The sequence below is a fragment of the Plecotus auritus genome, assembly GCF_963455305.1.
Source record: "Plecotus auritus genome assembly, chromosome: 5".
Lineage (NCBI taxonomy): Eukaryota > Metazoa > Chordata > Mammalia > Chiroptera > Vespertilionidae > Plecotus > Plecotus auritus.
The window spans coordinates 72,693,773-72,720,342 of NC_137776.1; the positions used below are offsets into that span (position 1 = coordinate 72,693,773).

Consider the following 26,570-nt stretch of genomic DNA (forward strand, 5'->3'; position numbering starts at 1 on the left):
AACTGACTTTTTATCAACATTGGGAGGAGGGTCAGTCAGTAAAAATTGGTAAAAAATTGGGATATGGAAGACTTTAAAGATCTGATTTTAAAAATCATTTTATATGTATATTTAAAGTTTGCAAAGAGATCATAGACTGTTTATCATGAGCTTGAGCTTCTCTTTCATTGTATTTTACTGCAAATTCACTTGGATATTCTCCAGAAATGTTAAGTCTGTGGTATGGCAGTAAAAAAGTTGGTTATCAAATCAATATTATTATATGGCTTTTAATGTCATAAGAATTCCTTTTTGGAAACCCACAGAAACTCATTTTTTCTCACCATAAATTTTGTCACTTTCTCGTAAGGTCAGAGTGCTAATGTTGGAGGTGATCTGCTCTGGGACAGAGTCAACAAAGTGGTAATAAAGTTAAAAAATTCTACAGGGCGCTTTCCGAAGATTAAAGTCTCCTTTTCATACCAACTTCACACAAATTTTAAAATACATTACATTATATATTGATAGGTGAATTGTTTAAAAATAGATGAAATGATACGCTAGTCTCTAATGTTTGCGTTTACATAGTTCACATTTTCATGACTATTTTTGTGTTTTCTGTATACTTTTAGTAATAGGTTGTTGTTTTTTTGAGATTTGTAAGTTAAATTTTTCAGTGTAGGTGATTTTAAAAATGAAATGGTTATGTTAGAAAATAATACCAGGAATAATAGAGTTAGTTTTTATTACTTAAAAATGAAACATGGTTTTTAAATGGTAAAAAGTATTAGAATCTGGAGGTTCCATTTTAAAAATATTTCACTACCAAGTCTGAGTTGCCACTGGGTTAATATTTATTGAGTATTCATTCACCCATTGCATGTATATAAATATAGGGAAAATCTGAGTGTCTATAAGCGGAGGCAGTCTTTTAAAATTGCAAGACTGTGTTTCTATTAGTTGAATATCCAATCAGTCCTTTTCTTTCTTTCCTTTATTTTTTTTTAACATGTGTAACACATATGGATGATTATGCAATAATATTTTCCTGCTTTCTTAATATAGACACTTAGGAAATTAAGTGTGAAACTGGAAGTTCTCTTCAATTTTATTCACTTTAATTAAATATTTTCTCTTATTTCAAGAGCCATACCTAATTATTAAAGGGACAAATTAATCTTGACATTTTACTTGAACTTTAAAACTTTTAGTTTGCACTAGGTTTTCCCATGTTCCTATTCAAAACTATAAGTACCAGAATAGTATTTTAGTTTCTAAAACACTCGGTCAAAGTACAACTCCAGATTTCTTATCTATAATAATAAAAGCGTAATATGCTAATTAGACTGCATGTACTTAAGGACAACCTTCTGGAGGAAGCCGGGGCTGCTCAGGAAGCCCGGTCCCCCGGTGTCGGAGGGAAGCCGGTGCTGGCAGCTGGGGGAAGGAAGGCCTACTCTTGCATGATTTTTGTGCATTGGGCCTCTAGTATATGAATAAAGATCTCGATCTGTTTGTAATTTTTAATCAAGTACATTTTAAAATTGAGTATTTTATTTTATGCTTTTTACAAAGTTGCTTACAAAACCAAATTATAGTGTTTGTAAGGAGCTATAGCTCCACTAGTTTAACCCTTGCTGAATAGCTTTTTAATAAATTTCTTGATACTAATAGTAGTTAGAATAATTTGAGAACTATTTGCAAGTTCCTGGAGGGGAATAAGCCTTCAGTAATTGGCTTATTTCAAACAATTTGGCCTCCTTCCCTAAAGTTAAGAAAAATTTATAGTTTCTTTTAATTGCAAGTTGAGACATTCAATGAAGATAACATGAAGAATAAAATGAAGCACAAAGAGAAAAACAAAATCACTCATAATTCCACCATCAAAGATTATGTGTACTGTGAGCATGTACAATCTCACCTTTATTCATTTCATCATGTTTATATATATATATATATTCATCTCATGCATTCATGCAATATGAAACATTTCCCATGCCAATCAATATTCTTCACTATGATTTTTGATCATAGTCATTTAATCACAAGGGGATCCTTTTTTGTTGGATATTTTGATTTTCAGATATGGGCAAATATTTCAATAAAGATTCTTGACAATTTCCAGGGTTAATTATTAGAAGTGGTGTTGTTGCATCAAAAGACATGCACAGTTTTCAAGCTTTAGTAGAGTAGAGAGCAGCCTTCAGGCTGTGTTTTCAGAATTTGAAAAGGGTTTTTTTAATTCACACACTATTCTCATCTACAAATGGCTGACATTTTATCACCTGTTGCTCCTAGGAGAGGTAACCCATTGTGCTGAGCAGGCATCTACTCTGAACAATGTGAAGGAATTTATTTTAAATGTAGTTCTTGCAAATAAAGTTTCATAACCACATGGGGCAAGGGACATGAGGTAGCATTGAATAAGTGGAATGATAAGGGAAAGCAACGTATTCCTTTACAATACTACCAAGATCAATTGAACAGCTGTTATATAAAATTCTGGATATTATGTGCCTAGTTTTGGGAGTTTAAGTTTTTATCTTTCTGTACAAAGATTCAGGCTGTTTGTTAACTGTAAATGCTAATTAACCCAGTTGAGAGACTTATGGTCCCAAACATGGTACATATATTCTGAATGCTGATGCAAGAGGGAATTAACTAACTCCTGAGCAACTTTACTCTGTTTGAACACCGTTTGCCAAGTATGAAATTACTTCCTTAAGAGACTATGAGGATGCAAAGTGTGATTTTGGGTAGTTTGTAATGAATATCCTTTACTGTAAGGTCTCTGCTTCATTAGACAAAATATTTATATCATTGGAATGTCTCCTTGAAAAACAGGTTGATAAAGAGATAACAGTGACAGACAAGGCCACTAAATAGATAAAAGTCATGGTGCTTGCTCCAATCAGGAAACTTTGGGCTACCGCTCCTTATCTTTTATGCAGGGGAAGCCTGTGTGTCAGATGATATGGGCAAGCCTGTGCTTCCTCTGCAGAAACTGGAGAATATTAGACCTTCCAGAAACTACTCTGTTGTGTTGTCGTTGGATGCCTTTTCTTTACTCAACAGTCTTCATCTCAGATGTCTACAGGATTTTAAAATCCCAGTCTATTATTATCAGACTGACTCTTTTCCTTATAATAGTGGGTAGCTAATAATACGCCCCTTGTGATATTTAAAAATAGTGATACAGCTCTCATTACCACATCTGTTAGCCCCAGATTTACTTAGCACCCATCTAAACTGGGCTTCTAGGCTTTTTAAATTTTATCACTTATAATTTCTAGATTCTATCTAGTTTTTCTAGTGTCAGCTTATTAAACCATAAGTAAGTGCCTTAAGACCATTGACAGATCAGCATTCTTGAAAAAGATACTGCAGTTAGGAAAAGAGCTGCTGCAATAAATAAATAGAAGAAAGTATACTTTAATCCTACTTCTAGTAAATTACTATGTTCATGTGGAACTTTGGAGATGAGAGAAGTCTCACTAAATATTTTAGTTGATATACATTTTTAAAACATGATTTATATTGATTTGGATCTTAAATAACAGATTCTAATATTGCCTTCATCTCACACTCCCTAACACTATTTAAAAGCTCTGTAACTGCAGGGTGACTTTCATTTATATAAAATGAATTATTAAAAACACTGAAGGTATCTAACCTTGGTATTAGGGATATCTGTTTCTAGGCCTTTAGTCCTATATGGAAATTTCTTTCTTCTCCCAACTGTTTACTGATATTCTTTTGCTTCCTTGAACTGCTAGGATTTTGCATTTCTTTTAAGTAGATTTCCCCTTACTGATAGAGTTGTGAGATTTCGTCCTTTTCATTCTTCACTGGAAGTGAATAAATCCAGAACTTTATACTTGGTGACATTTATTTCAACTCATCAAGGGAATGCCACCCATGTTTGCTTGGGTTGCTGTACTTCAAATAGGACATTGAGAATGTTTGTGTGTTAGAGTAATCCTGCTATTTCTGTCTCAAAATTAACAGAAAATGTGCTATGTGCCTCCCACTTGGAGAGGGAAACATCTCCACAATTTTTTATTTAGTTAATATGGATTCAGTTCTTAGAAGATGTTAGACTCAGTAGTGCCAGTATATTTAAGAAATTAGTTGTTTTATTTTCAATGTATTTGGTGTGTATATTTATAATTACCTTGCACAAACCAAGTCTGAGTTAAATTTTGACATAGAAGCCAATGCAGGGTAGCAAGATAATGCTTCTGTCCAATAAAAAATGCCTGTCTAATGATTGAACCAGTTGATTTCTTTCAGGTTATAGACTTGACTGTCCTTGTGTGAAGTATTATTAATAGAGAACAGCAGTCAGAGAAGATAGCTGCCCATGGCATGAAACACGGCTTCTGTATCCCACAGCAATGCTGTTAGTGGGACTGTTTTCCTTAGGATGAGTTGTGGCATTTCAGATACAATAAGATGCCACCTGTTACATTTAAAATGAATAAGTAGTAATTAATGGTAGTAAGAGGTAATTGTTTGTGGTTGATAATAATATAGATCTTGGATGAATTAGGAAGAAATTGTCAATGCCGTTGCTAAAGGGTTTTATGGTTTATTGTCTCAGCTCACATTTGTTGAACGCTTTCTGTTTGCTAAGTGTTGGGGATGTAGTGGTAAGCAAGCAGACCTGGTCCCTCTCCTCCTGGAACTGAATACCCAGTGGAGGATGTACATGTTGTGTAATCACTCATATACACATAGCCTACAAGTGGTAAGTACAAAAAAGTACTACAGATTGTTACATCAAGTGGACTTGGGCTTTATTTGATGGTGACGGTAGTAAATTACGATACATATGTAATGTAGTTATATAAGTGACCTTATATCCCAGAGCAAACCTTTCTTGTCATGTGAACCTTGGATATTGGCTTTCTTCCATCCCAGTCCTCAAGGCCTATTATCCTGTCAAAAAGAGGTCAGTTTAGAGCTGGGGAGGTATGAAGGATAAGGATTGTGAGGTCAGGAGAGGATGATTATCCTGGATTCTGGAAGGAATCACAAAAGATTAGGACAAAAGTTTGAGTTTTTCCACCCTAACCACATGGTGTTCAGTTTTGTGTGACTTATACCACTGATGTCCTGGATTTACAAACTATTTGGAGGTATTATTAAATACTAGAGGCCCAGTGCACGAAATTTGTGCACGGGTAGGGTCCTTAGTGGCTGCTGGCTGCCAGCTGCTGGCCAAGACCTCCCTTCCCTCAGCTGCCTGCCACTGTTGCCACTGGCCAGGGTAGGGCCAGCTGGGGAGAGGAACCGCAGGAGGTTGACCTGCAGGCCCTGCCCCGGTCGAACTCCCAGTCAAGGGAACAATTTGCACATTAGGCTTTATTTTATAGGATAACATGTAATACATGTATTTATCATCTTATAGTTACATTCATATTCCACATGTTTATAAATATATGTTGCAATAGATAACATTTATGTATTCATAATTTTTAAACATTGATATTCATTCCCAAAACTTCAAAGACTAGAAAATGGAGGCCCCTTTTTACTTCTGTACTGCAGTGAAGAGTAATGGGAAGACATAGGATTAAGGAGTCAGAAGACCTTTGCTCTCACTTCTACTTCTTCCTCTATTATAGAAAAGTGGGTGGACAGCAGTGGCAGCAGTGTTCCCTCCACCTGTGATTCTGTGACACATTCTGATCTCTCCTTGGGATCCGTATCCCAAAGTGTCGAGTCACTCAGTTTTCTCCCACTGAGCTGATTTGCAGCCCCTTTCAGGAAGGTGGGAGCCTTGGAGAAATGCCATTTCAAGAAAGCAAATACATTTTTCATCTTGTCAAACTTTTATAAAATGAATAATTGTTGGCAGAAAGTATTTAAAACTGTCTTTGTCTTCCCCATTAAATAACAGCCTAATTACTAAATGTGGAATGGGACCTCCAGATTGATGGTGAGGGAATTGGCTTCTCATTCTACTTCCACTTCTAGTATTAAATTACGGCAACGATAGATCAAACAGATTAAAAAACTGCAGGTGATTTTCCGAATTCACGGATCTCAGATATTCTCCTAGGCCAGTGGTCTGCAAACTGTGGCTCTGTTGACTAATGAGTTTGCCGACCACTGGATATCAAACTGGCTTTGGCCTAGACTTGAATTGCTCATAGTGTTTTTCTTAATTGCTTTATCATTGTTGCTACTGTTATGTTAGTAGTTTAAGATAAACACACATCTACATAAAACATTATTTCCAATAAATTCTGATTTCTGTGAACAATAAGAAAAAAGAATCATTATTTGAAAGAGAATATAATAAAACTAGAGGCCCGGTGCATGAAATTTGTGCATGGGGGGGGGTTGTCCCTCAGCCTAGCCTGCACCATCTCCAATCTGGGACCCCTCAAGGGATGTCTGACTGTCCGTTTAAGCCCGATCCCAGTGGGATTGGGCCTAAACTGGCAGTCGGACATCCCACTCACAATCCAGGACTACTCGCTCCCAACTGCTAGCCTGCCTGCCTTCCTGATTGCCCCTAACCGCTCTGCCTGCCAGCCTGATCACCCCCTAACCACTCCCCTGCCAGCCTGATGGATGCCTAACTGCTCCCCTGCCAGCCTGTTTGCCCCTAACTGCCCTCCCCTGCAGGCCTGGTCACCCCTAACTGCCCTCCCCTGCAGGCCTGGTCACCCCTAACTGCCCTCCCCTGCAGGCCTGGTCCCCCCCAATTGCTCTCCCCTGCAGGCCTGGGTCCCCCTCAACTGCCCTCCCCTGCAGGCCTGGTCACCCCTAACTGCCCTCCCCTGCAGGCCTGGTCCCCCCCAACTGTCCTCCCCTGCAGGCCTGGGTCCCTCCCAACTGCCTTTCCCTGCAGGCCTGGTCGCCCCCAACTTCCCTCCTCTGCTGGCTTGGTCACCCCTAACTACCCTCCCTGCAGCCTTGATCGCCCCCAACTGCTCTCCCTTGCAGGCCTGGTCCCTCCCAACTACCCTCCCTTGCTGGCCATCTTGTGGTGGCCATCTTGTGTCCACATGGGGACAGGATCTTTGGACACATGGGGGCAGCCATCTTGTGTGTTGGAGTGATAGTCAATCTTCATATTACTCTTTTATTAGATAGGATAGATGCCTGGTGCACAGGTTGGGGGCCAGCTGGTTTGCCCTGAAGGGTGTCCTGGATCAGGGTGGGGGTTCACTTGGGGTGTGGGGCGGCCTGAGCGAGGGGCCTGTGGTGGTTTGCAGGCTGGCCACGCCCCCTGGCAACCCAAGCGGAGGCCCTGGTCTCTGGGGTTTATTTATCTTCTACAATTGAAACTTTGTAGCCTGGAGTGGAGCCAAGCCTTCTGCTTCCTCCATGGCGGCAGCCATTTCTGTTGGGATTTATGTATCTTCTATAATTGAAACTTTGTAGCCTTAGGCGGAGGCCTGGGCCGGCCAGGGTGTGTGGAAAGCTTGGCTTCCTCCATCGCCGGGGGCAACCCTAGCCTCCTGCTCTTTCCAGCTCCGTGGCTGCCGCCATTTCTGTTTGGGTTTATGTATCTTCTATCATTGAAACTTTGTAGCCTTGAGTGGAGGCCTGGGCCAGCAAGGGCAGGCGGAAAGCTTGGCTTCCTCCATTGCCAGGGAAACCCAAGCCTCCCTCCTGCTCTCTATGGCCGTAGCCATCTTGGTTGGGTTTATTTGCATATTTGCTCCTGATTGGCTGGTGGGCGTAGCTTGTGGGTGTAGCGGAGTGGTGGTTAATTTGCATATTACTCTTTTATTAGATAGGATGAGTTCAAATATGCTGATGGCTTGATTTAGTTTCGTCTTCAGTAACAATGGAAAATCATTAGAAGCAAGTGTAGTGCTGGCTGACACCTGATTGCTCCGGACCTGCGCTAAGTGAAAGCAATGTCACTTTAAAAGCAGAATCAACTTCCCATTTCCCCCTAATGTTTCGTTCAGCTCTACAAAAACAGATCATGGGCTAGCCCCCAGAAAATAATGTCATGGTCCCCATTCTCCAGATTTTTGCAGTCCCTTGGGGAAGCAAGACATGGAAATAGAGTGAAGAAAGTATAATACTACCATACAAAGTAGAAAGGAAGTCATGCGAAGAGAAGTTCAGGGAAAGGCTTCATAGAATTGATGATTCATGAGCAGAAATTTTAAGAAAAGTTCATTAAGTGAACACGAAGAGAAGGCTGATTGAAAAGAGATAAAGGTGTGAAATCATAGAAGTATAACATAGCCTGGTTGGGCATGGCTCAGTGGTTGAGCATCAACCTATGAACCAGGAAGTCACAGTTTGATTCCTGATCAGGGCACATGCTCCAGTTGGGGGCTCGATCCCCAGTGTGGGCCGTGCAGGAGAGAGCCAATCAGTGATTTCCTCTCATTATTGATGTTTCTCCCTTCCTCTCTGAAATCAATAAAAATAGATTTTCAAAAAAGGGTAACATAGCTACATGACTGTGAGTACTTGTTGTTGCTATGATGCCAAGTCTGCAGAAGTGAGGGAAGAGGAATTGAAGTGGGAGGGTGGGACGTGAGGGTGTAGTGTAGATAAAGGAAGGAAGGGGCCGGAAAAAGAAGGTTGTAACTGTACTGTGTAGGGCCTTGGGTTTTATCTTTAGATGATGGAGAGACATTGAAGATGTTTGAGCATGTCACTTTATAATCAGATTTTCATTTTGGAAGATTATTTGTGGCTGGCTTCTGGAGAATGGTGTGACAGGAACCAGATTGTGTGGTAGCAAGGAGATATAGTTAAAAGGGTAATCTAATTAGGGTAGGTCAATTGAGTGATGAGATGATTTTCTGGTGTATAACTTTCTATCCATTCATACCTATACTGCCATGTTTTAAAATGTCAGGAAATTGAGAATATTTTTAGTATTCAGTAGAACTAATTCATTGCTACTTTTATAGTTTGAAGTTCTTCATGAAATTAATAGCAATGAAAACTTGAAAGAAGGTTAGCATTTTATTTGTCCCTGAAATTAAACCAGCAAATTTCTTACAAAAATGTTCATAGTTATAATTTTGCTATATAACCTGGAATGTAACTTTATAAAGATGTAAGGTAATAAATTGTAATATATACACATGTAGTTATTTGTGGAAATTATGCATATTTGAAAACAAGTGAATGATGTCATAGTTCAGGCATATCAAATTATTTGTTGATTTTACATTTGTGGCTGACAGTCATAACCGAGACTTTGGATTAATTCAATTCATGGAAGAAGTGCCTAATATAAATATATATTTTTTATTTTTAAGCAGAAAGTTAAATTCCAATTTGAGAAAGAATGAAAATATTTGTTAGGAAAATTTAAATAGCCATATATGTATATCAGACTATAAATTTGAAAAGAGCATTTGTTAAAATATCATTGCAAATCATATAGTTGGAAAAGTACATTTTAAAATGGTTTTAAATTATCTCACAAAGAATATAGCTTATAAGTCTTCTTACCAAATCTTGCATAAATTCTCAGTTCTTTTAGTTACGTCAACAGTAAACAAAATTCAGTTGAAGAAATTAGAACATCCATAGCATTATGTGTGTGTGTTGGGGGGAAGGAGATAAATTATTAGAGGGCTACATCTTTTTCTTTATGAACTCAAGATTTTTTTTTTTAATATTGCTATTTAAGTACATATAGTATACAAGATATGATGAATGTTAGGTTGTATGTCCTATAATCAGTTAATGGAATAATGATTAGTTTCCGTGATGCATTTTCTTCAGTTCAAACTAGTGTTCAGGAATCTTGACTCATTCCTTACTATTAGCTAAACTTTCTCTAATTATGTAGCTAGAATATTATCAGTGCCTATAGTTTTAGGATTGCAAGGTTATTACTCTGCATTTCATGCCAGATTATATTTCAGTTTTTGGAGGTCACATTGAGGTTTTAGGGGTTAGCATGAATTTGCTGTGCCTGATTTTTAAAAGTTAAAAAACCCCAAACCATTTCATAGACACCCGTCCCCCATAACGATGATGAATGTTGTGAAATACTTGGAGGAAATTTTTTTTTTAGCAAAATGTATTTTTACTACATATTCACCCTTCATAGGTTCTGTTAGGGGAATCAATGGTGACATGTTTCAAAGCAGAAATCTTTTCATGCTTATTTTTTACTATTTAATGAGATTTCAGGTATATTTTAACAACCGGGGTTTCCCTGATGAATCATTAAAGTAAGTGAGTGGGCTGAAAGGTAACACTAACTTTTCTCAGTACTGCCCTATTTTATCCTGCTGGGTTATTAGTTGCTTTTGAAATAGAAGCTGCATGTGTTGGAGTTGGTGGGTGGAGGTGCAGAAGGAAAGGGGTCAGTCAGAAAATACCAGGTGACCTATTGGGAAATGATGACCTACTGGGAAATCCTACTCAACTTTACTTTCCCCAACTTAAAGCAGTTAGTGTGTAAGCTCACTGGCGTTTGCTCTGCCAAGCTTACTTTTCCAAATATTGCTTATAGGCAAATAGAAAATAGAGTTTCAGTAATTGGTGCAAGTGTAAGGTATCAAGCCATATGCACATTAACCTGTGGAATCAATTTCTCATGTGTGTGGGATTAAAACCGTTAAAACCATCGTCATTGAAACTATACCTTCCTACAACTAATAGCAGTAAGATGTCTGTGGAATGTATTAATACAACAATTTCTCTGATTTAAAATTTTTACTTGGTATTTGGTTGGAAAATTATTTAAATATTATAGGTAACCGAATTGACATCATGGATGCGGGCTAATTGTAGGTTTCTAATGTGATGTAGGATTACTTTTAGAGAGTCCACATGATGTATTTCTACTTAGCACATCTTTTTCAATACATCAGTGACATATTGCGATTTTCCTTTATCTGTAGCGTAAAAAAAATACTCAACTACCATAGCAGTTGTAAGTGCTAGAGTAGGTAGACAAAAATGTAGTTCACCTTGAAAATGTTCATGGCTCAGGGAATAAAGAAATTGGGTCAAGCTGGAAATAAACGCAGGTACAATGACAAAAAGTTTTAATAACAATTTAAAAATATTCACAGCATTGGTTTCAGGCTACTTTTGTTCTCAGTGATTTAATCAATGCATTATTAATGTTTAACTGAAATGACTGGTGGCACGTTTTTATTTTGGTCAAAATGTTTCTATGAAATATTCTTGTGATTTCTCCCTTTCCATCCCCTTTTAATTGTAAATACAAACTTTTTGGAAAAGTAGATAATTAGATCATTTTGACCTCTGGTGATCTTAAGTAGAATTTGAAGTAGTTTAAAATATCTATGTCATAACTATCATTTTTGCTCATTTTATATTGCCAATTTAATGTTTAGCATTTAACCAGGTATCATTAAATCATAGTATAAATAATGAATTAAACTTCCATAAAACTTCAATGGTATAGTAGAATCTCATTCATTGGTTTCACTGGGGAATAAAATATGCTGAAAAAAAGAGTTTGTTTTTGTTAAACTGAAGTTTACTTGTTTAAGCAGAGAAACTTAAAAGTTGATAAAATTTTTTTAAAAATTTATTTTATTGAGAGTATTACAGATGTCCCTCATTTTCCCCTTGTCCCCTTCTACCGGGCTCTCCCTCCTCCCCCACCCCCCCCAAAAAAAGTTGATAAAATGTATCCAAAACATTGTATATGCTCTTTTAGGGAGAGCAGCATATAAATGCAAAAATGGATTGGCTGTTTACTCTTTTCTTAATGTCATAGAATATCATCATTGTAGTGTCATGAAGAAAGGACTTGGGCTTTCTGATTGGTATTTTTTTCTCCAATGTAAAAAGTGTTGTGTGTGTGTGTGTGTGTGTGTGTGTGTGCCATTTCTTTCTTTTAAAATGCCACACCCTACTTCTGATAGACTTATGCAGTTTAAATGTTTCAAGGTTTAATATTTGTGATTGTACTTGTGCAAATGCTTTAATAGATTCATTCACCCATGTAAGACCTTTGTATGCATGTCTATTCACCCACAATCTTTTGGCAAACATGTGGTCACTGCCACGAAGGACCTCTGCTTGTTTTGGAGTAAGAACCTTTAGTGTTGGGGCCCTGCTCCTGCCGCTCCCGGGGACTCACTCTCTGGTACCCCTTCCTAATGTGCACAACTGGCTGTGTTCACCTGACTTGCTTGTGAGCATCTGTGGTGTCAGGATGACCAATGCAGTTTTCTGGGAGTATTGCTACAATGGGCAAATAACATACTTCCTTTATCTTTTAACAAATTCTAGCAAAACAGCAAAAATCCTTTTTAATGAAGTGTTTTTTTAACCTTATGTTTATGTGTCTCAAGCAATGTTTTCTAAAACAAAACTAAGCACAGCGTTTTTGAGCTGTTCTTTAATGTGCTGTAATGACATTTGGTTTAAGTCTTATATTTAAAACTCAGCTTCCCTCTTTTGCTTGTACCTAATGGGTATCATCTTTCTTCCAGGTTGTGCTTTAAGAAGACCACAGGGAAGAACACATTTTCTTCTTGCCACAAAAGTTGCAATAGAAGTAAGTGGGGGAGCTGCCAGGATATGTCTGTCTCCACAAAACAAGCAGAACAAATTTCCATGAATCAAAGCCACTAAGTATAGTTTTCAGAGATGGTAGGACATAGTTACTCTCCCTAGAAAAATACCCCAAATGCAGACACACCCATTGGCCACTAGCAAAATGCTCAAGTAAACGCCAGTTCAAACCTGTACATTTCACTCTTCTTACTGAGCTATTAAAGGGGTGGAAATCTTCTATAGCTATAATCTTTTTTTTCCCCTTTTCTATTTTTCAACCTCCCACATGCTCGGTGTTCAGTTCTGCGTACTGATTGTCTTGAATCTACAGCAGCACCTACACATACTGCCTCCACAGTTTGCAGATAACTCATGATTCAGACCCATAAGAAACATCTGTAACTATATGGCATAATACGTGCTCTAGATTAATCATGGAAAAGGGTAGAGTAATGAAGAATCAGAAAGCTTTCCCCCCCGCCCCCCGCTAATATCAATGTTGCTTTGTTTGAGGTTATATGAGTGGAATATTCTTTCGAGTGGTTTATATCCCATCCCGTCACTTGAGGAAATACCTCAGGCCATTTTTACAAGCATCTTTTAGAGACCTTTTAAGACTAGACAGTGCATATGCACCTTAGCATGATTAGGTCAGAGGAAATAAAGCAAGATAGTAGATATCTTGATGTGATCTAGTAAGCCAATTAATGTTAAACTGCTTTTATTCTGTCTTTCTTGAAACCTTTGATATCATTTTCAAAACTGCCTTTTATTGCTCTCTCTAGTTACTTTCTAGAAGCTTCTATCATTTGAAGGATTAATGGCTACCGTTTTGTTAAACTTGGAGTGTGATTAGAGTTGAAGTCTCTCTCCAGCTGGCCTGAAAAAAATGAGCTTCTGCATAGCTCAGCCTCTGAGCTTCCTTCTTAGCCACAAAACCAGTGAGGCTTTTAAAATCATATTTGAAATGCAAGCTGCTGATGAGGAATGGGTAACACCCACTGTTTACCAGTTGCATGTGTGTAGCTATCTTTCTAACCTGTCCTTGGTGGATAGGAGGTCATGATTGAAAATTACTGATCTTAAAATGCTGGAAGATTTGAAGATATTCTTTCTCCTTAAGTAAGGTGATTTATAATCATAATGGGAGGAGCAAAATACCTTATTACTGATCACAAGCTACTGTGCCACAATTTTATCTTCACACTTCTGTGGTTAGTACTGTTGTCCCCATTTTAGAGAAGGTGTGACTGAGGCCTACAAATTTAGGTAACTTGTCCAAGGTTATACAGCTAGGAAGTGATGAAGCTGAGCTTCAACTTTGTATCTCCCTGACCTCTGGGTTTATGCCTTTTCCATCCGAGGAACACTGTTTCTTATTTTGCAGATAATTATAATATTTTTGTATACTTGTCCTCCAAAATGATCATTGGGAGATTCAGAGATCAAGAAATAAGATTTTATTCACTTCTGGCACTTCTTTGAGAACCATTTGAGACTTTTTGTTTTGGAATGCAATTTAATGGGCATGGCTTTATCTGAGCAAGGTGAAGTACAGTTTTACCAGTGAAGAGCATCCCTGCATTATTGAGACTAATTTCATGGAACAGCATTATTAAGAAAAGGAATATGCCATTTTATAAGTGGTGTTTTCTTTAGTCATAAAGGGAAATTCAAACCTATGGAATATTTTTTATTTTATTTTTTAAAAATGTTTTTATTGATTTTTTAGAAAGAGGAAGGAAGAGGGATATATAGAGAGAAACATCAATTGGCTGACTCCTGCATGCCCCCTAGTGGGGAGTGAGCCCCCAACCTGGGCATGTGCCTTGATAGGGAATCAAACTGTGACCTCCTGGTTCCTAGGTGGATGGTCAACCACTGAGCCACACTGGCCAGGCTGGTATATTTTTTAAAGCAATATTTTTCTTGCTTACTTCCAATAGGAAATAGCATATACATTGAAATGTATATAAAAGTTTTTATATTCTTACATATATTTTTATTTCACTAGCACATTAACAAAAGTGATACTGTTCAAATAAAAATTTCTTGCTAACCAGTTCTCTGTGATGAAAAATTTACCATGTTTTTAATGATAACATTATCCCTCAGATTTGTTGTTTAAGGAAAGGTTGTAGAAACCTTGTTGATTCACTGGCATATAGCTTTACTGCATTTCTTTGGTCTTTCTTTGGGAGTGGCTATATACAATTGTGAGGAAGTATGTCCACTGTCTCAAGAAATTGTATCCTAAGATTTGTAACACTAGATAATTGAGATTTAAATATGAATATGCTTTCTTATAAATATGGGTTCATTGGGGATAGTGATAGCTGGTGAATTTAAAAATGGATTAATATGAGAATTGCAGAATCAGAGAATATCTCAACTGGAAAGGGCCTTACCCATGAAGGGCTCTTGGAGAAGAAGATAGTCCAAGACTCAGTACAACTCTAGGCCGAGCCAGTCTGGAGTTTACTGAGTCAGATCAAAGCCTTTTCAACTAGGAAGTGAGTGGCCACAGCAGGAGAGGGGCTTATACTTCCTAGGGTAGGAGGAAAACTGAGTCCTTGTGGAAGTAATCTTAGGGCATGAAGAAAACAAATCAGAAAAAGAAAACATCCTTCATATCCTCTTACTAACATGAATGATGCAATAATATTGATTGCAAAAATACAAACCTTAAGTGTTATATGTTTTGTTAAATAGTGGGACACACCTATTTTTTATAAAATAATGCATCTGTAAATTATCTGTACTTGCTTACTGGGTATAATATCTTAAGTTGTTTTTATTTAAAAAATCTTTCTACACATACACATATATTTGAAAGATGTATTTTTTGCTTATTATCTAGAATCTGAGACGGGTTGAAGGACCAATGAGTATTCTTCTCATTGAAGCATTCTATGGAGGGTCCCATAAACAGCTGGTGGACCTGCTCCAAGAAGAATTGGAAGACTGTGTCCTTTACACGCTTCCTGCAAAGAAGTGGCATTGGAGAGCGCGGACGTCGGCTTTGTACTTCTCTCAGAATATCCCTGTCAGTGAGCATTACAGGTAATGAGCCTTCAGGCTTCATCTCCAGCCTTTTTTTAATGTCCCTGTGTAAGGATGGTACTTTTCTATTGGAGTCCATGAGATGTTCTCCAGCTGGAACTGGTTAGTATGACCACAGTACAGACAGCAGAGAGCAGGGGAGCACTTTGCACTCTCAGGGCCCCTTGTCCTTGGGAAAGTGCCCACATTTAGAACCTACACTCCTCTTCTTATTTGTCTTGTGATTGTCTCACATGCACAAATGTGGGTATGGGTGACACTTTTTGGCCTGAGAGAGTTGGTTTTGGGCTCTGCTTTATTTTTTGACTCCATAACCTCCAATGCCTGTTTTAGTAAGTATGCTGTTTTAGTTTAGTTTATTGTGTCTGCTCTATGCTAGGAGCTAAGGTTTCAAAGATAGATATGACCAAAGTCTGTGCCCTTACAGGCTTGAAGGTCTATTGAGATAGAGATAGACATGTGCATGAAGTGAAAGTATGGAAAACGGAGAAGTTGGTTTTAACTGTGACAAACTTGAGGTGGCTTTTTATAGTTGGGAGCCTTTGCTTAATCTTGAAGGAGGAGTGGATCTGGGGACATGGACCTCACTAATGGATTCTGCTTTGTGGGAACTAGGGGCATCTATTAGAAGGTCTTAAAGGTAGATAAAAATGCTGTGGTACATTTACACAATGGATTGCTACTCTGCCATAAAAAGGAAGAAACTTTACCCTTGCCACAGCATGGATGGACCTGGAAAACAATATGCTGAGTGAAATAATCCACTCAGAGAAAGACAAGTACCATATGATTTCACTCATATGTGGAATCTAATGAACAAACTGAACTACCAAGCAAAATAGAGACAGACTCATAGAGAGCAGGCAGATAGCTCTGGTGGTGGTGGTGTTGGTGTGCTGGGGAGTAGAGGGATTGAGCAAAAAGGAAAAAGAGAGAGAACTCATGGACATCTACAATGTGGTGATTGTAGTAGGGGAAAGGGAGGTAGAGGTGGAAGATGGTATAGTGGGGATAAATGGTGATGGAAAAAAATAAATACATTTAAAATAAAAGAAAGTCTTATGGGACACATTGAAAAGATGGATGAGAAATACTGATTATAGTGGTAGGAGGAATAAGTAGAATGGAATCCCCTTGAACGTTTCTACCTCTTTATTCTGTTTGCATGCACTGCCGAGTATCTCTTGATTGTTAAGTAGTGAAGATTATCCTGCTGTGGGTTACATATCTGATGTTCCTGCCACCCTGGGCAGGACGGCATGGCTTTAGCAGGAGTGGAAGTGCCAGGCTGATAATGAATGGAGTTAGCAGACAGGTTGTTAGAGAAAGTGCACGATGCCGGCTGCAGTGCCCACCATGGCCCATGTAGCTGTACCCATCTGCTACGTGTGAGGTGGAGCAGTCACAGGGAGACAGGAGCCTGGAATTTAAATGTAGGTTGCTGTTCTTAGTAGTGATTTGAGAGAATAACCCTTTTGGTGAATGAAAACCGTGCATTATCTCTGAGAATTCAGTTTGCAGATGGAATAGTAGTGAGCACTCCAGTCACGTTGCTTGGGATTTTAAAGGTAAAACATGGTTTGGTGGCATATTGAGAATTTTGTATTTTTCTAATCTAAACTGTATTTTTCCTTACATAATTTAATGTTTTGTATTCTCATATGACTAAGTGAATATTGTTGATTCCCTAATAGTATGAGACATATCAATGAATGTATCAGTATAAAAGTTTTAAAGGCAATGATAAGACTATTGCTGTGTTAAAATCTGACTGTTTATAGTTGCTTTCCCATCTCATTTAATTGTTTTCGCTGCACTGGTTGTGCTTGTAGTACTTGAGGTCAAGTAATCTGGCTGACTTTATGGTGGCACGTTTTCATTTAACATTACATCTTAACATAATAAAAATTTCTACAGTGACTTGAACATTGAAATGAACCAATGCTGTATTTGCTATCAGATTTCATTTTGATTATGCAGTTTTTCAGAATGAGAGGATTGTATTACAGATACATGTATGTAGATGGCAGGCAAACCAACACTTCTCAGCCCGCTCCCTCTTAGGCCTGAAGCATTTGAGGATAAATGTCACACTGCTGTTTGAAGCGGTCTTACTTGGGAAGTAGATTTCTGAGAGATTGTGATGTTGCCAGAACCTCCAGGTCCTCACCGTGGTATCTGTGACCTTTCAGGATCAGCCATATAAGCCATGCAGTTAACTGTTCATCTAATCAGACTTCACTAAGAGATAGAGTTCAGAAGTTTAACTTATCATAATATTTGACTAATGATAACATGTAACTCTTTACCAAATAGCTCTTTCAAATACTTTTGGACAGATAGCAGCAGCTTGAAAACTTACACTAAGTTAAAAAATATGTTCACTCAATCCTATATATATATATATATATATATATATATATATATATATATATATATTTATTTATTTATTTTTTAATTGATGTTAGAGAGGAAGGGAGAGGGAGAGGGAGAGAAACATCAATGATGAGAGAGAATCATTCATTGGCTGCCTCCTGCAAGCCTCCCACTGGGGACCGAACCTGCAACCCGGGCATGTGCCCTTGGCCAGAATCGAACCCGGGACCCTTCAGTCCACAGGCCGACGCTCTATCCACTGAGCCAAACCAGCCAGGGCTAGAGTAATCTTTTATTACCCCAGTCGATCTGATCTCTGCAGAGACTTTTAAAGGTATGAAAGGTTTTTGTTTTCCAGTTACTTACTCTTTGTACATTTGGGAAACGAAATCATCAAAATTCATAAAGAAAAAAATGAATAAGCACTAATATTGCCTACTATGCAAAATCACTGTGAACAAGTAGGAATGTGTCTGATGAGGAAGGCCTTGAGTGCAGGTACACATGTTATTTTCCAACTTCTGTACATGTAGTCACTGTTAGAAGCTTGTTATGTGGAAAATATCCTATATAAAAAGAGAGGATTATGCTAATTCTCTGTTATGCTGTGAGGTGTAACGACTGACCGCGTACCTACCGGATCACAGATGTGCAGGAGGGTGGGGCAGCGAACTACACGGGGAGGCAGAGAGCTACAGGAGGGGGCAGGGCAGCAAGCAAGCGGGAGGCAGAGAGCTACAGGAGGGGACAGGGCAGCAAGCTATGGGAGGGGGTGCTACAGGAGGGCGGGGCAGCAAGCAGAGAGCTACAGGAGGGCAGCAGAGAGCTACTGGCGCACGGATTCCTGCGCAGGGCTACTAGTGTTATTACTAAAAGGATAAATGCTTCAGCATAATTCATCAGTTTGGTTCTACTTTATCTTGGCAGCTGAAAGGATGCATCTTGCTCCACATTTGGGTCTGTATAATGTTATTATAAATTATAAAAGCTCTGGAAGTTATTTTTCTCAGAAGTAGTGGGTAATTATTCTAACTTGTAGGTTATACTAAAGCCTTGCCCTCTGGAAACTTTGCAAAATGCAGAAGGATGTTTTTGGGGATATACCTTAATTTTGTATTCTGAAATGTGTAAGTCATTTGTTCTAGGGTCAAACCTTTCTATTTTATTAAAATACTAGAGGCCCGGTGCACAAAATTCATGCATGGGTAGGATCCCTGGGCCTGGCCTGCGATCAGGGCCGATAGGGCCTTCCGGCTGCCGGCCCGGGCCTTCTTTCGTTTTGTGCTGCCCCCTGGTGGTCAGTGCACGTCATAGCGAGCAGTCAAACTCCCAGTCAGTCGAACTCCCGAGGGGACAATTTGCGTATTAGCCTTTTATTATATAGGATACCTAGGGTAGGCATCAAAGATTATTGTATTCATTTTTTTTTTTTTCCTCAGTGCCTTTACTGAACTGACAGAATCACTGTTACTTAAAATTTCTTCACTCTCTGATGCCTACTGTTATGTACCCAGCTCCCGGGAGGGAAGCATGACTGACCTATGTAGGTCATGATGACCCTGTTCTCTGCCAAATTTCCCAGCTCTCCTTGCAGCTAGGGCTAGTCAGTCACTAGGTTTTGGCAAATTAGATTTAAGTGTATGGCTTTTGGGTATTCTTCCAACAAAGCTACCTATCCTTTCCCACATTGGAGTGTGGTTGTGATGCCTGAAACCATGAGGTGATAAGATGAGGACAGGACACCGGGGCTGCAAAGCAGCTGTAGAAGCTGGGAAGCACCTGGATTAGACGTCCATCCTGAGTAGGACAGCTCTTGTCACCTGAAAACCCTGCGTTCTCAAACATCTAGACATGCTTTTGAAATGCAACAGATTTCCTTTTAAGTCCATGGCTGAGCTAAGTCAGAGGGGACCTGAAGGGGGATCTGGAAATTAGATTGTAAACTGGCTTTGAAGCTGTGGTTGCCTCATTTTCATAAAAGGAACTGGTTAACTAAGTTACGGTACATTCTTGAAATGGAATATTGGTGCAGCTTTCAGCGTACCCTCATGGGAACTTCTCTAAGATATACCAAGGGACAAGAGTAAGGTGCCAACGAGTGTTATTTGGTGCTATCTTTGGTACAAAGAAAGGAGGTTATAAGAAAGAAAGAATGGAAGGTTACCCTAGACATGAATAAAAGCAGTTGCCTGAGGATCAGTGTAGCAGACACTGTCAGGCCCCCACCCCCTTTTCCCGCCCCCTTCCTTCCCCTGTGCCCTTGCCAGCCTCCTACTGCCAGCATCGGCATCAGGCTGTGAGCAGTCCGCCACAAATGATTCTGCGCCTCAGATGAAATCATTCTGAAGTGTTTGTGCAGGAGAGAACTCATTAACAAAGATTCCTAAAAAAGCCTGGAAGTCAGGAAATGCAAAAACATAATTCTAAATAACTCATGGGTCACAGAAGAAATCATAATGGATACTAAAAAATAGAACTTAATCATAATGAACATATTGTGTATCACAGAGTGGGTTGCATCTAAAGTGACAGTCACAGCCACATCATTGTTAATAACTATTTTTACTTTTTTAATTGTGATGGGCAGGGCCCCTCTGATTTGAATCTAGGAGTAGTGCTGGGATGGAAACTATAAGAGTAAAAATTAGTGAAATTGAAACAACCTATATATTCGAGATGAACAAACTCAAAGTAGTTATTTTGAAATAATAAAATAGGTAAACCACAGGCACGATTGATTTTTTCTCAAACGCACAATTAATTTTTAGAGTGAATAAACTATAGCTACAGATATGACACAGATCAATAAAAAGGAGGAAATGCTCTTAATAGCTCTATGTTGATACATTTGAAAACTTATATAAAATGGATAATTTCTTAGAAAAACATTACTTACAAAATCTCACTCAAAAAATGAAATAGAAAAACCCGAATGGAACTGGAGCCATGAAAGATGTGACTGCATGAGCTGAAAATGTTCAACTGAAAGCCAGAGGCTGGTCCACACCAGTACTATGTCTCTCTCATCATTGGTGTCTCTATCTTGCTCTTTTTCTCCTTCCTCTCTGAAATCCATAAAAGAAAAGTAGTCTGGCTGGTGTGGCTCAGTGGTTGAGCACTGACCTGTGAATTAGGAGGTCACAGTTTAGTTCTTGGTCAGGGCACATGCCCGGGTTGTTGGCTTCATCCCCAGTGTGGGGCATGCAAGAGGCAGCCAATCAATGATTCTCTCTCATCATTGATGTTTCTGTCTCTCCCTATCCCTTCCTCTCTGAAATCAATAAAAATTTGTTTAAAAAAAGTAAATGATAACTTAAGAAATTATAGGTAAGTGCAGTGTTGTTAGGCTTAACCAGGGCAATCATTTTACATCTCTACAGTAATTTGGATGCCTTTTATTTCTTCTTGTCTGATCACTGTGGCTAGGACTTCCAGTACTATGTTGAATAAGTGGTGAAAGCGGACATCCCTGTCTTGTTTCGGATCTTAAGGCAAGCATGTCAAACCCGCAGCTGGCGGGCCACATGCCTCGTTTTTTAAACGTTTTTAAATGAGGCATGCGGCCCGCCGGCCGTGGGTTTGACATGCTTGTATTAAGGGAAATGCTTTTAGTTTTTGCCCTTTGTGTATGATGTTGGCTGTGGGTTGTTCATTCTTTTTAAGTTCATACACTATTTGCTCTTTTTAAGCCCATGCTGAAGCAGAGTAAATAAATTAAGGAAATTAGATCTAAGTACTCTTTTTAAATATATATATATATATATATATATATATATATATATATATATATATTGATTTTATAGAGAGGAAGGGAGAAGAATAGAGAGGACCTAAGTACTCCTGATTAAAATATATTACTAGATTTTACTCTTAGAAGTGGGTGTGGTGCTTTTCAGAGTCCTGGGAAGTATTATAGTTATTGAATCTGTTGGAGGCTGGAATCTGGGAACCAGGAGCTTTTCTAGGTTTGTGAATCTTTTATTTTCTCCTTTTCCCTCAGTACATTTCTCTAATTTTCCACCATGGAAGTCACAAGTTATTTGAATTTTCTTCTTTTGAGGTTTTTCCTTAAGATCCAAATAAAATACTACATATGATGTCTTTAAAAAATCATTGGGTAGATTCATGGATGCACCAATTACATTCTCTATTTAGGATGCTCAATACCTGCCCCCAAATTATCCTCAAACTGGTATGCTGTGCAGTTCTCTATGTTTATGATCTTGGCTAGAGGCTGCATTCCAGTACTGCCCAGCTCACTTCTCTTATATCATTACCAGTTGTTTATACTTCTTGGGATTTGGATGATGTTCTGACATGTATAAATTTTTCAGGAGGTGCAGTCTAGCATCCCAGAGTCTCACCAACATGTGACTGCTCCATTTATGAAATTGTGTGAGAGATTCCCCATGGCTGTTGCCCAGCCAGCCTGCCAGTGTCCCTATCCTACACTGCTGAATTGTGGGAATCTCATTTGCTTTGTTTTTCTACCAGTATGCTCTCCTGTCCAGGCGGCACACACAGCAGCCTCCCAGTATTTGTGCAGGGCTTAGGACTTTGTCCACAATATTGCATCTCAGTGCAGTCCTCTCTGATTGACTGTATTGTTCAGCCATGTGGACTTTATTTTGAAAATGTAGCTGACCACAACACTACAGAGGTAGAATAACAGTGCAAACCAATAACAACCATTCAGCCTGTATCTGTCTCTGTGTCTCTCTCTGTCTCTCTTTCCTCTCTCTCACTCTTTTCTCTCTCACATACACATAGGAATGACTGAATGACTATCCTTCAGATTACCCTAACAAACTCTTCATTGCAGAACTGGAAATTAACACTGTCACTATGCTTCCTAAAGCCTGGTTTTCAGACTTTATCTTTTCCACATTGTGTTTCTCTGTCAGTGTTCTGAAGAAGCTAAATATTCTAATAGGAAAATAAAGGTTTTCTTGTTATGAAGTTCATAGTTTATTTTCACAAGTTGCTATTTCAAAGGTGTGTGAATAGTTAGTAGCAAACACTGTGAACCCACTTCATCCAAGGAATTAAGCATGGCAGTGCAACTTCAAGTGCATGTTTTTATTTTTTTATCTTTTATTTTGTAAATATTGTTTATTGATTTCTGAGAGGAAGGGAAAGGGGGAGAGAGAGATAGAAACATCAATAATGAGAGAGAATCATTGATCAGCTGCCTCCTGCATGCCCCATACTGGGGATTGAGCCCACAACCCAGGCATTTGCCTCGATTGGGGAATTAAACCGTGATCTCTTGGTTCTTAGGTTGATGCTCAACCACTGAGCCATGCTGGCTGAGCTCATGTGCATGTTTTTAATATCCCTTCTAGCATCCTAAAAAATAAAATATGCCCTAGCTGGTGTCCTCAGTGGTTAGAGTGTAGGCCCTTGGATTGAAGGTTTCTGGCATGATTCCCAGTCAAGGGCATGTACCTGGGTTGCAGGTTCGATCCCCAGCCCCTGTGGGGGCAGGCAGGAGGCAACCAATTGATCTCTGATCTCTCTGTCTCTCTCCTGCCCCCCTCCCTTCCACTCTCTCTAAAAATCAATGGAAAAATATACTTGGGTGAAAATTAACAAAAAAATAATAAAATTAAAATATCACATTTAAGATTCCCAAGTAATGGTTCATATGGATAATAAGACATTATTTCTTTTTTTTAAAAAAAGTATATATTTTTTATTGATTTCAGAGAGGAAGGGAGAGGAAGAGAGAGAGAGAGAAACATCAGTGATGAGAGAGAATCATCAATCAGCTACTTCCTGCACACCCCCCACTGGGGATCCAGCCCGAGAAACCCAGGCATGTGCCCTGACCTGGAATTGAACTGTGACCTCCTGGTTCATAGGTCAACACTTAGCCACTGAGCCACACAGGCTGAGCACAAGACATTATTTCTAAGAGACTGTACCTCAAATACCCCGAGGGTAAATTGCCCATATATTTACCTTTTGAAATTTGCCAACTATATTTTAAAAGACAAACTGGATGTTTATTACACTTTCACAGAGGAGAGAGGATAGTTATTTTTAATGAATGCAATGGAAAAGGTATAAAACCCCCAAATGGACACAAAATGTATTATGTATAAAAGAGCTCTGGCTATAGAGTAAGGACCTTCAAAATTTTGCTTTTAGAAGTAACATACTTATTTTTGACATAATAATCAAAGCTATGAGTCTGATTGTAGAATGCTTCTAATCTAGTTGTTGTTAGGTATCGAGTATCTTCGTCATGGTTTGTCTCACAGCTAGAGGAAACCTTTAGAAAATGAAGGGTACTTTTATTGTACTTCGATTTCCAACATTTACTTCTTTGTTTATTTGAGAAAAAAATTCTTCTTTTATTAAGGTCTTAGCCAATGATAATATATTTGGTTTTGGAACGGTAAGGTGTGCACAGGTATTAGTGTCTCTGGCTTACTGTCTTCAGGGCCTGTGGTGCAGATAGCCAGTTACCCTCTCCTTGTCTTAAGACCCCCTCTCAGAGAAGTCTTCCTGCTTGCCTATTCCCTGAGGGTCAGATTTGGTCTACTAGCTGCCTTTTGACACATTGTTCTACCCGTTAAATGACCAGTTCTGTCCATCTTTCCTTTCTTTATACCCCTCTGTGGTTTATTCACATGATGGGCCTGCTGGTCTGACCAGCCAGCCCACAGAGATAACTGAGGGCGGGAGGCAGGGTGGATCAGGCCTAGCACTCACCAAAGAGCATTCATGTCCCCTTCCTCCTTCTATCTTTCTAAAGTCTTTCCTATATTTCTCTTTGTTCACCATCTCTTGCTGATAATAAACATTTAACAGCCCCTTTTTTGGGGGAGAAATTCTTGGTGACTGAATAGTAGTAGAGAGAGGGATGGGAGGTGAGATGGTTTGGCCTAATGTACCCCCAGAGTAGTTATCCTTTGGCCCTTTTCTAAGCCCGTTTCTTGTTGTTTTCTTCATCAGCAGTTATTAAGAGCTTTTATATTAAGAGCCAGTGCCTGTGCTAGCACTGGTGATGGGAGGCCAAACTCGGCAACCTTGGACATACAGCACTGGCACATAGTTAGTGTTTAGTAAACTTTTTTGTTGACTGAAAGAAAGCTTCCTGCCTATATCCATTTGCTAATACTCACAGTCTTGATTAAATAGTCCCTGATTGAAAACCATCCCATTGCATCTGTTAACATCCAGATCATACACAGGGTTTGCTGGACCCTTCCTACCTTTGCAGCCTCATCTCCCACTCCAGTCATCTCATTAATATGCTGCAGTAGTGGCATTGGCCTTGTTCACTGAGAAATGTCAAGCTCTTTCCTTCCCCTGTCCTGTTGCTACTTGCTGGCCCCTCAGCTGCAACACTAACTCACTCCCCCCACACCGCCCCCGCTCCCCTTTGCTTATTCCTTCCCATTCTTTAAGTCTCAGCTAAACTTCTGCCTTCACAGAGAGACACATCCTGGCCACCCCATCTAAAACAAGTCCTCTATTTCAGTATCCTCTCTTTCCCTTTTGTAATAACATTATATATAATTTGCAATTATTGTGTTTGTTTGCTTTATTTTCCTTTGTATTATACTGTAAGTTCCACAATGGCCAGGGCCACAGTTGTCTTGTTTACCATTTTTAGTCCCAGTACCTAGCCTAGTGTGCTGCCTCGCAGATAGTAGTGCGGAGGGTGATTGAATGAATGACTTCATATCTGTGCGTTTGAAAGTGCACACAAAATATGGTTGTAATTGGCTTTGCTAATTTTCTTACTTTTTCTGCATGGGCACTACTAATATCCCCTGTAGAAATATTATCTCTTACACATGGAAACTGCTTAGAAACATTTAAATGCCTGTATTACTCAGGTTTATGGGATTAAACTAAAGAATTCCATAAACATTTACTCACTTATTTTTGTGGGTTATATTAATCATACTGTGAAATCAGTCATCCTTTATTAATGTAAATTTTGACAAAAGAAAATACAATTTTCTCAAATTTTCTCTGTATAAAAGTGTTTCTAGGGAAAAAAAAGTTCCTAGTTCAGGAAACTATGGAACCTAGAATATACCTGTGATATTTTGTAAAAATTCACATGATTATATTTTAAATATTTTTAGTTTTAGCAGTGGCCACCACGAGCTGTGGCCTTTTAATGTATGGTGCAGAAGCTGTAGGATAACTGAAAAATTAGAATTTGGCTTAAAGAGATATTTTGTTTCGACTCTGCAGTTACTTAAGCATTTTTTTTTTTTAATTTTTAATGCTTTTAGACAGATAGACATTATTTGTTTTGGCCACCAACACAACTAGTTGACATTGTTTTATGCAATTTGCTACTCACATTTATGCTACTTAACTGGCCCATGTAGGGCTTTTTTAATTTGTTTTGTTATTTTAATTCTCACTGGAGGATATTTTTCCATTTTTAGAGAGAGTGGAAGGGAGAGGGAGAGACAGAGAGAAACATGGATGTGATAGAGACACACTGATTGGTTGCCTCCTGCATACACCCTGACCAGGGCCAGGGAACTTGCAACCAAGGTACATGCCCTTGACCTGAATCTAACTCGGGACCCTTCAGCCACTCTCTCCACTGAGCCAAACCAGATAGGGCTTCAAATGATCTTTAGTGACACATATTTAAATGTACATACACATAAAAGAGT

General features: G+C 38.9%; 1 protein-coding gene across 4 annotated transcripts in view; it reads left to right on the plus strand.

Annotated features, from left to right (window-relative positions):
* Positions 1 to 26,570, plus strand: part of GTDC1 (glycosyltransferase like domain containing 1) — a 380,973-nt gene that overhangs the window by 102,003 nt on the left and 252,400 nt on the right. For all 4 annotated transcript variants that reach the window (XM_080671078.1, XM_080671081.1, XM_080671079.1 and 1 more), the window contains exons 2-3: positions 12,411 to 12,475; positions 15,335 to 15,537. In XM_080671078.1, the coding sequence (XP_080527204.1) occupies positions 15,359 to 15,537 (179 nt within the window). In that variant the 5' untranslated portion in view covers positions 12,411 to 12,475; positions 15,335 to 15,358. The remainder of the gene's footprint in view (positions 1 to 12,410; positions 12,476 to 15,334; positions 15,538 to 26,570) is intronic.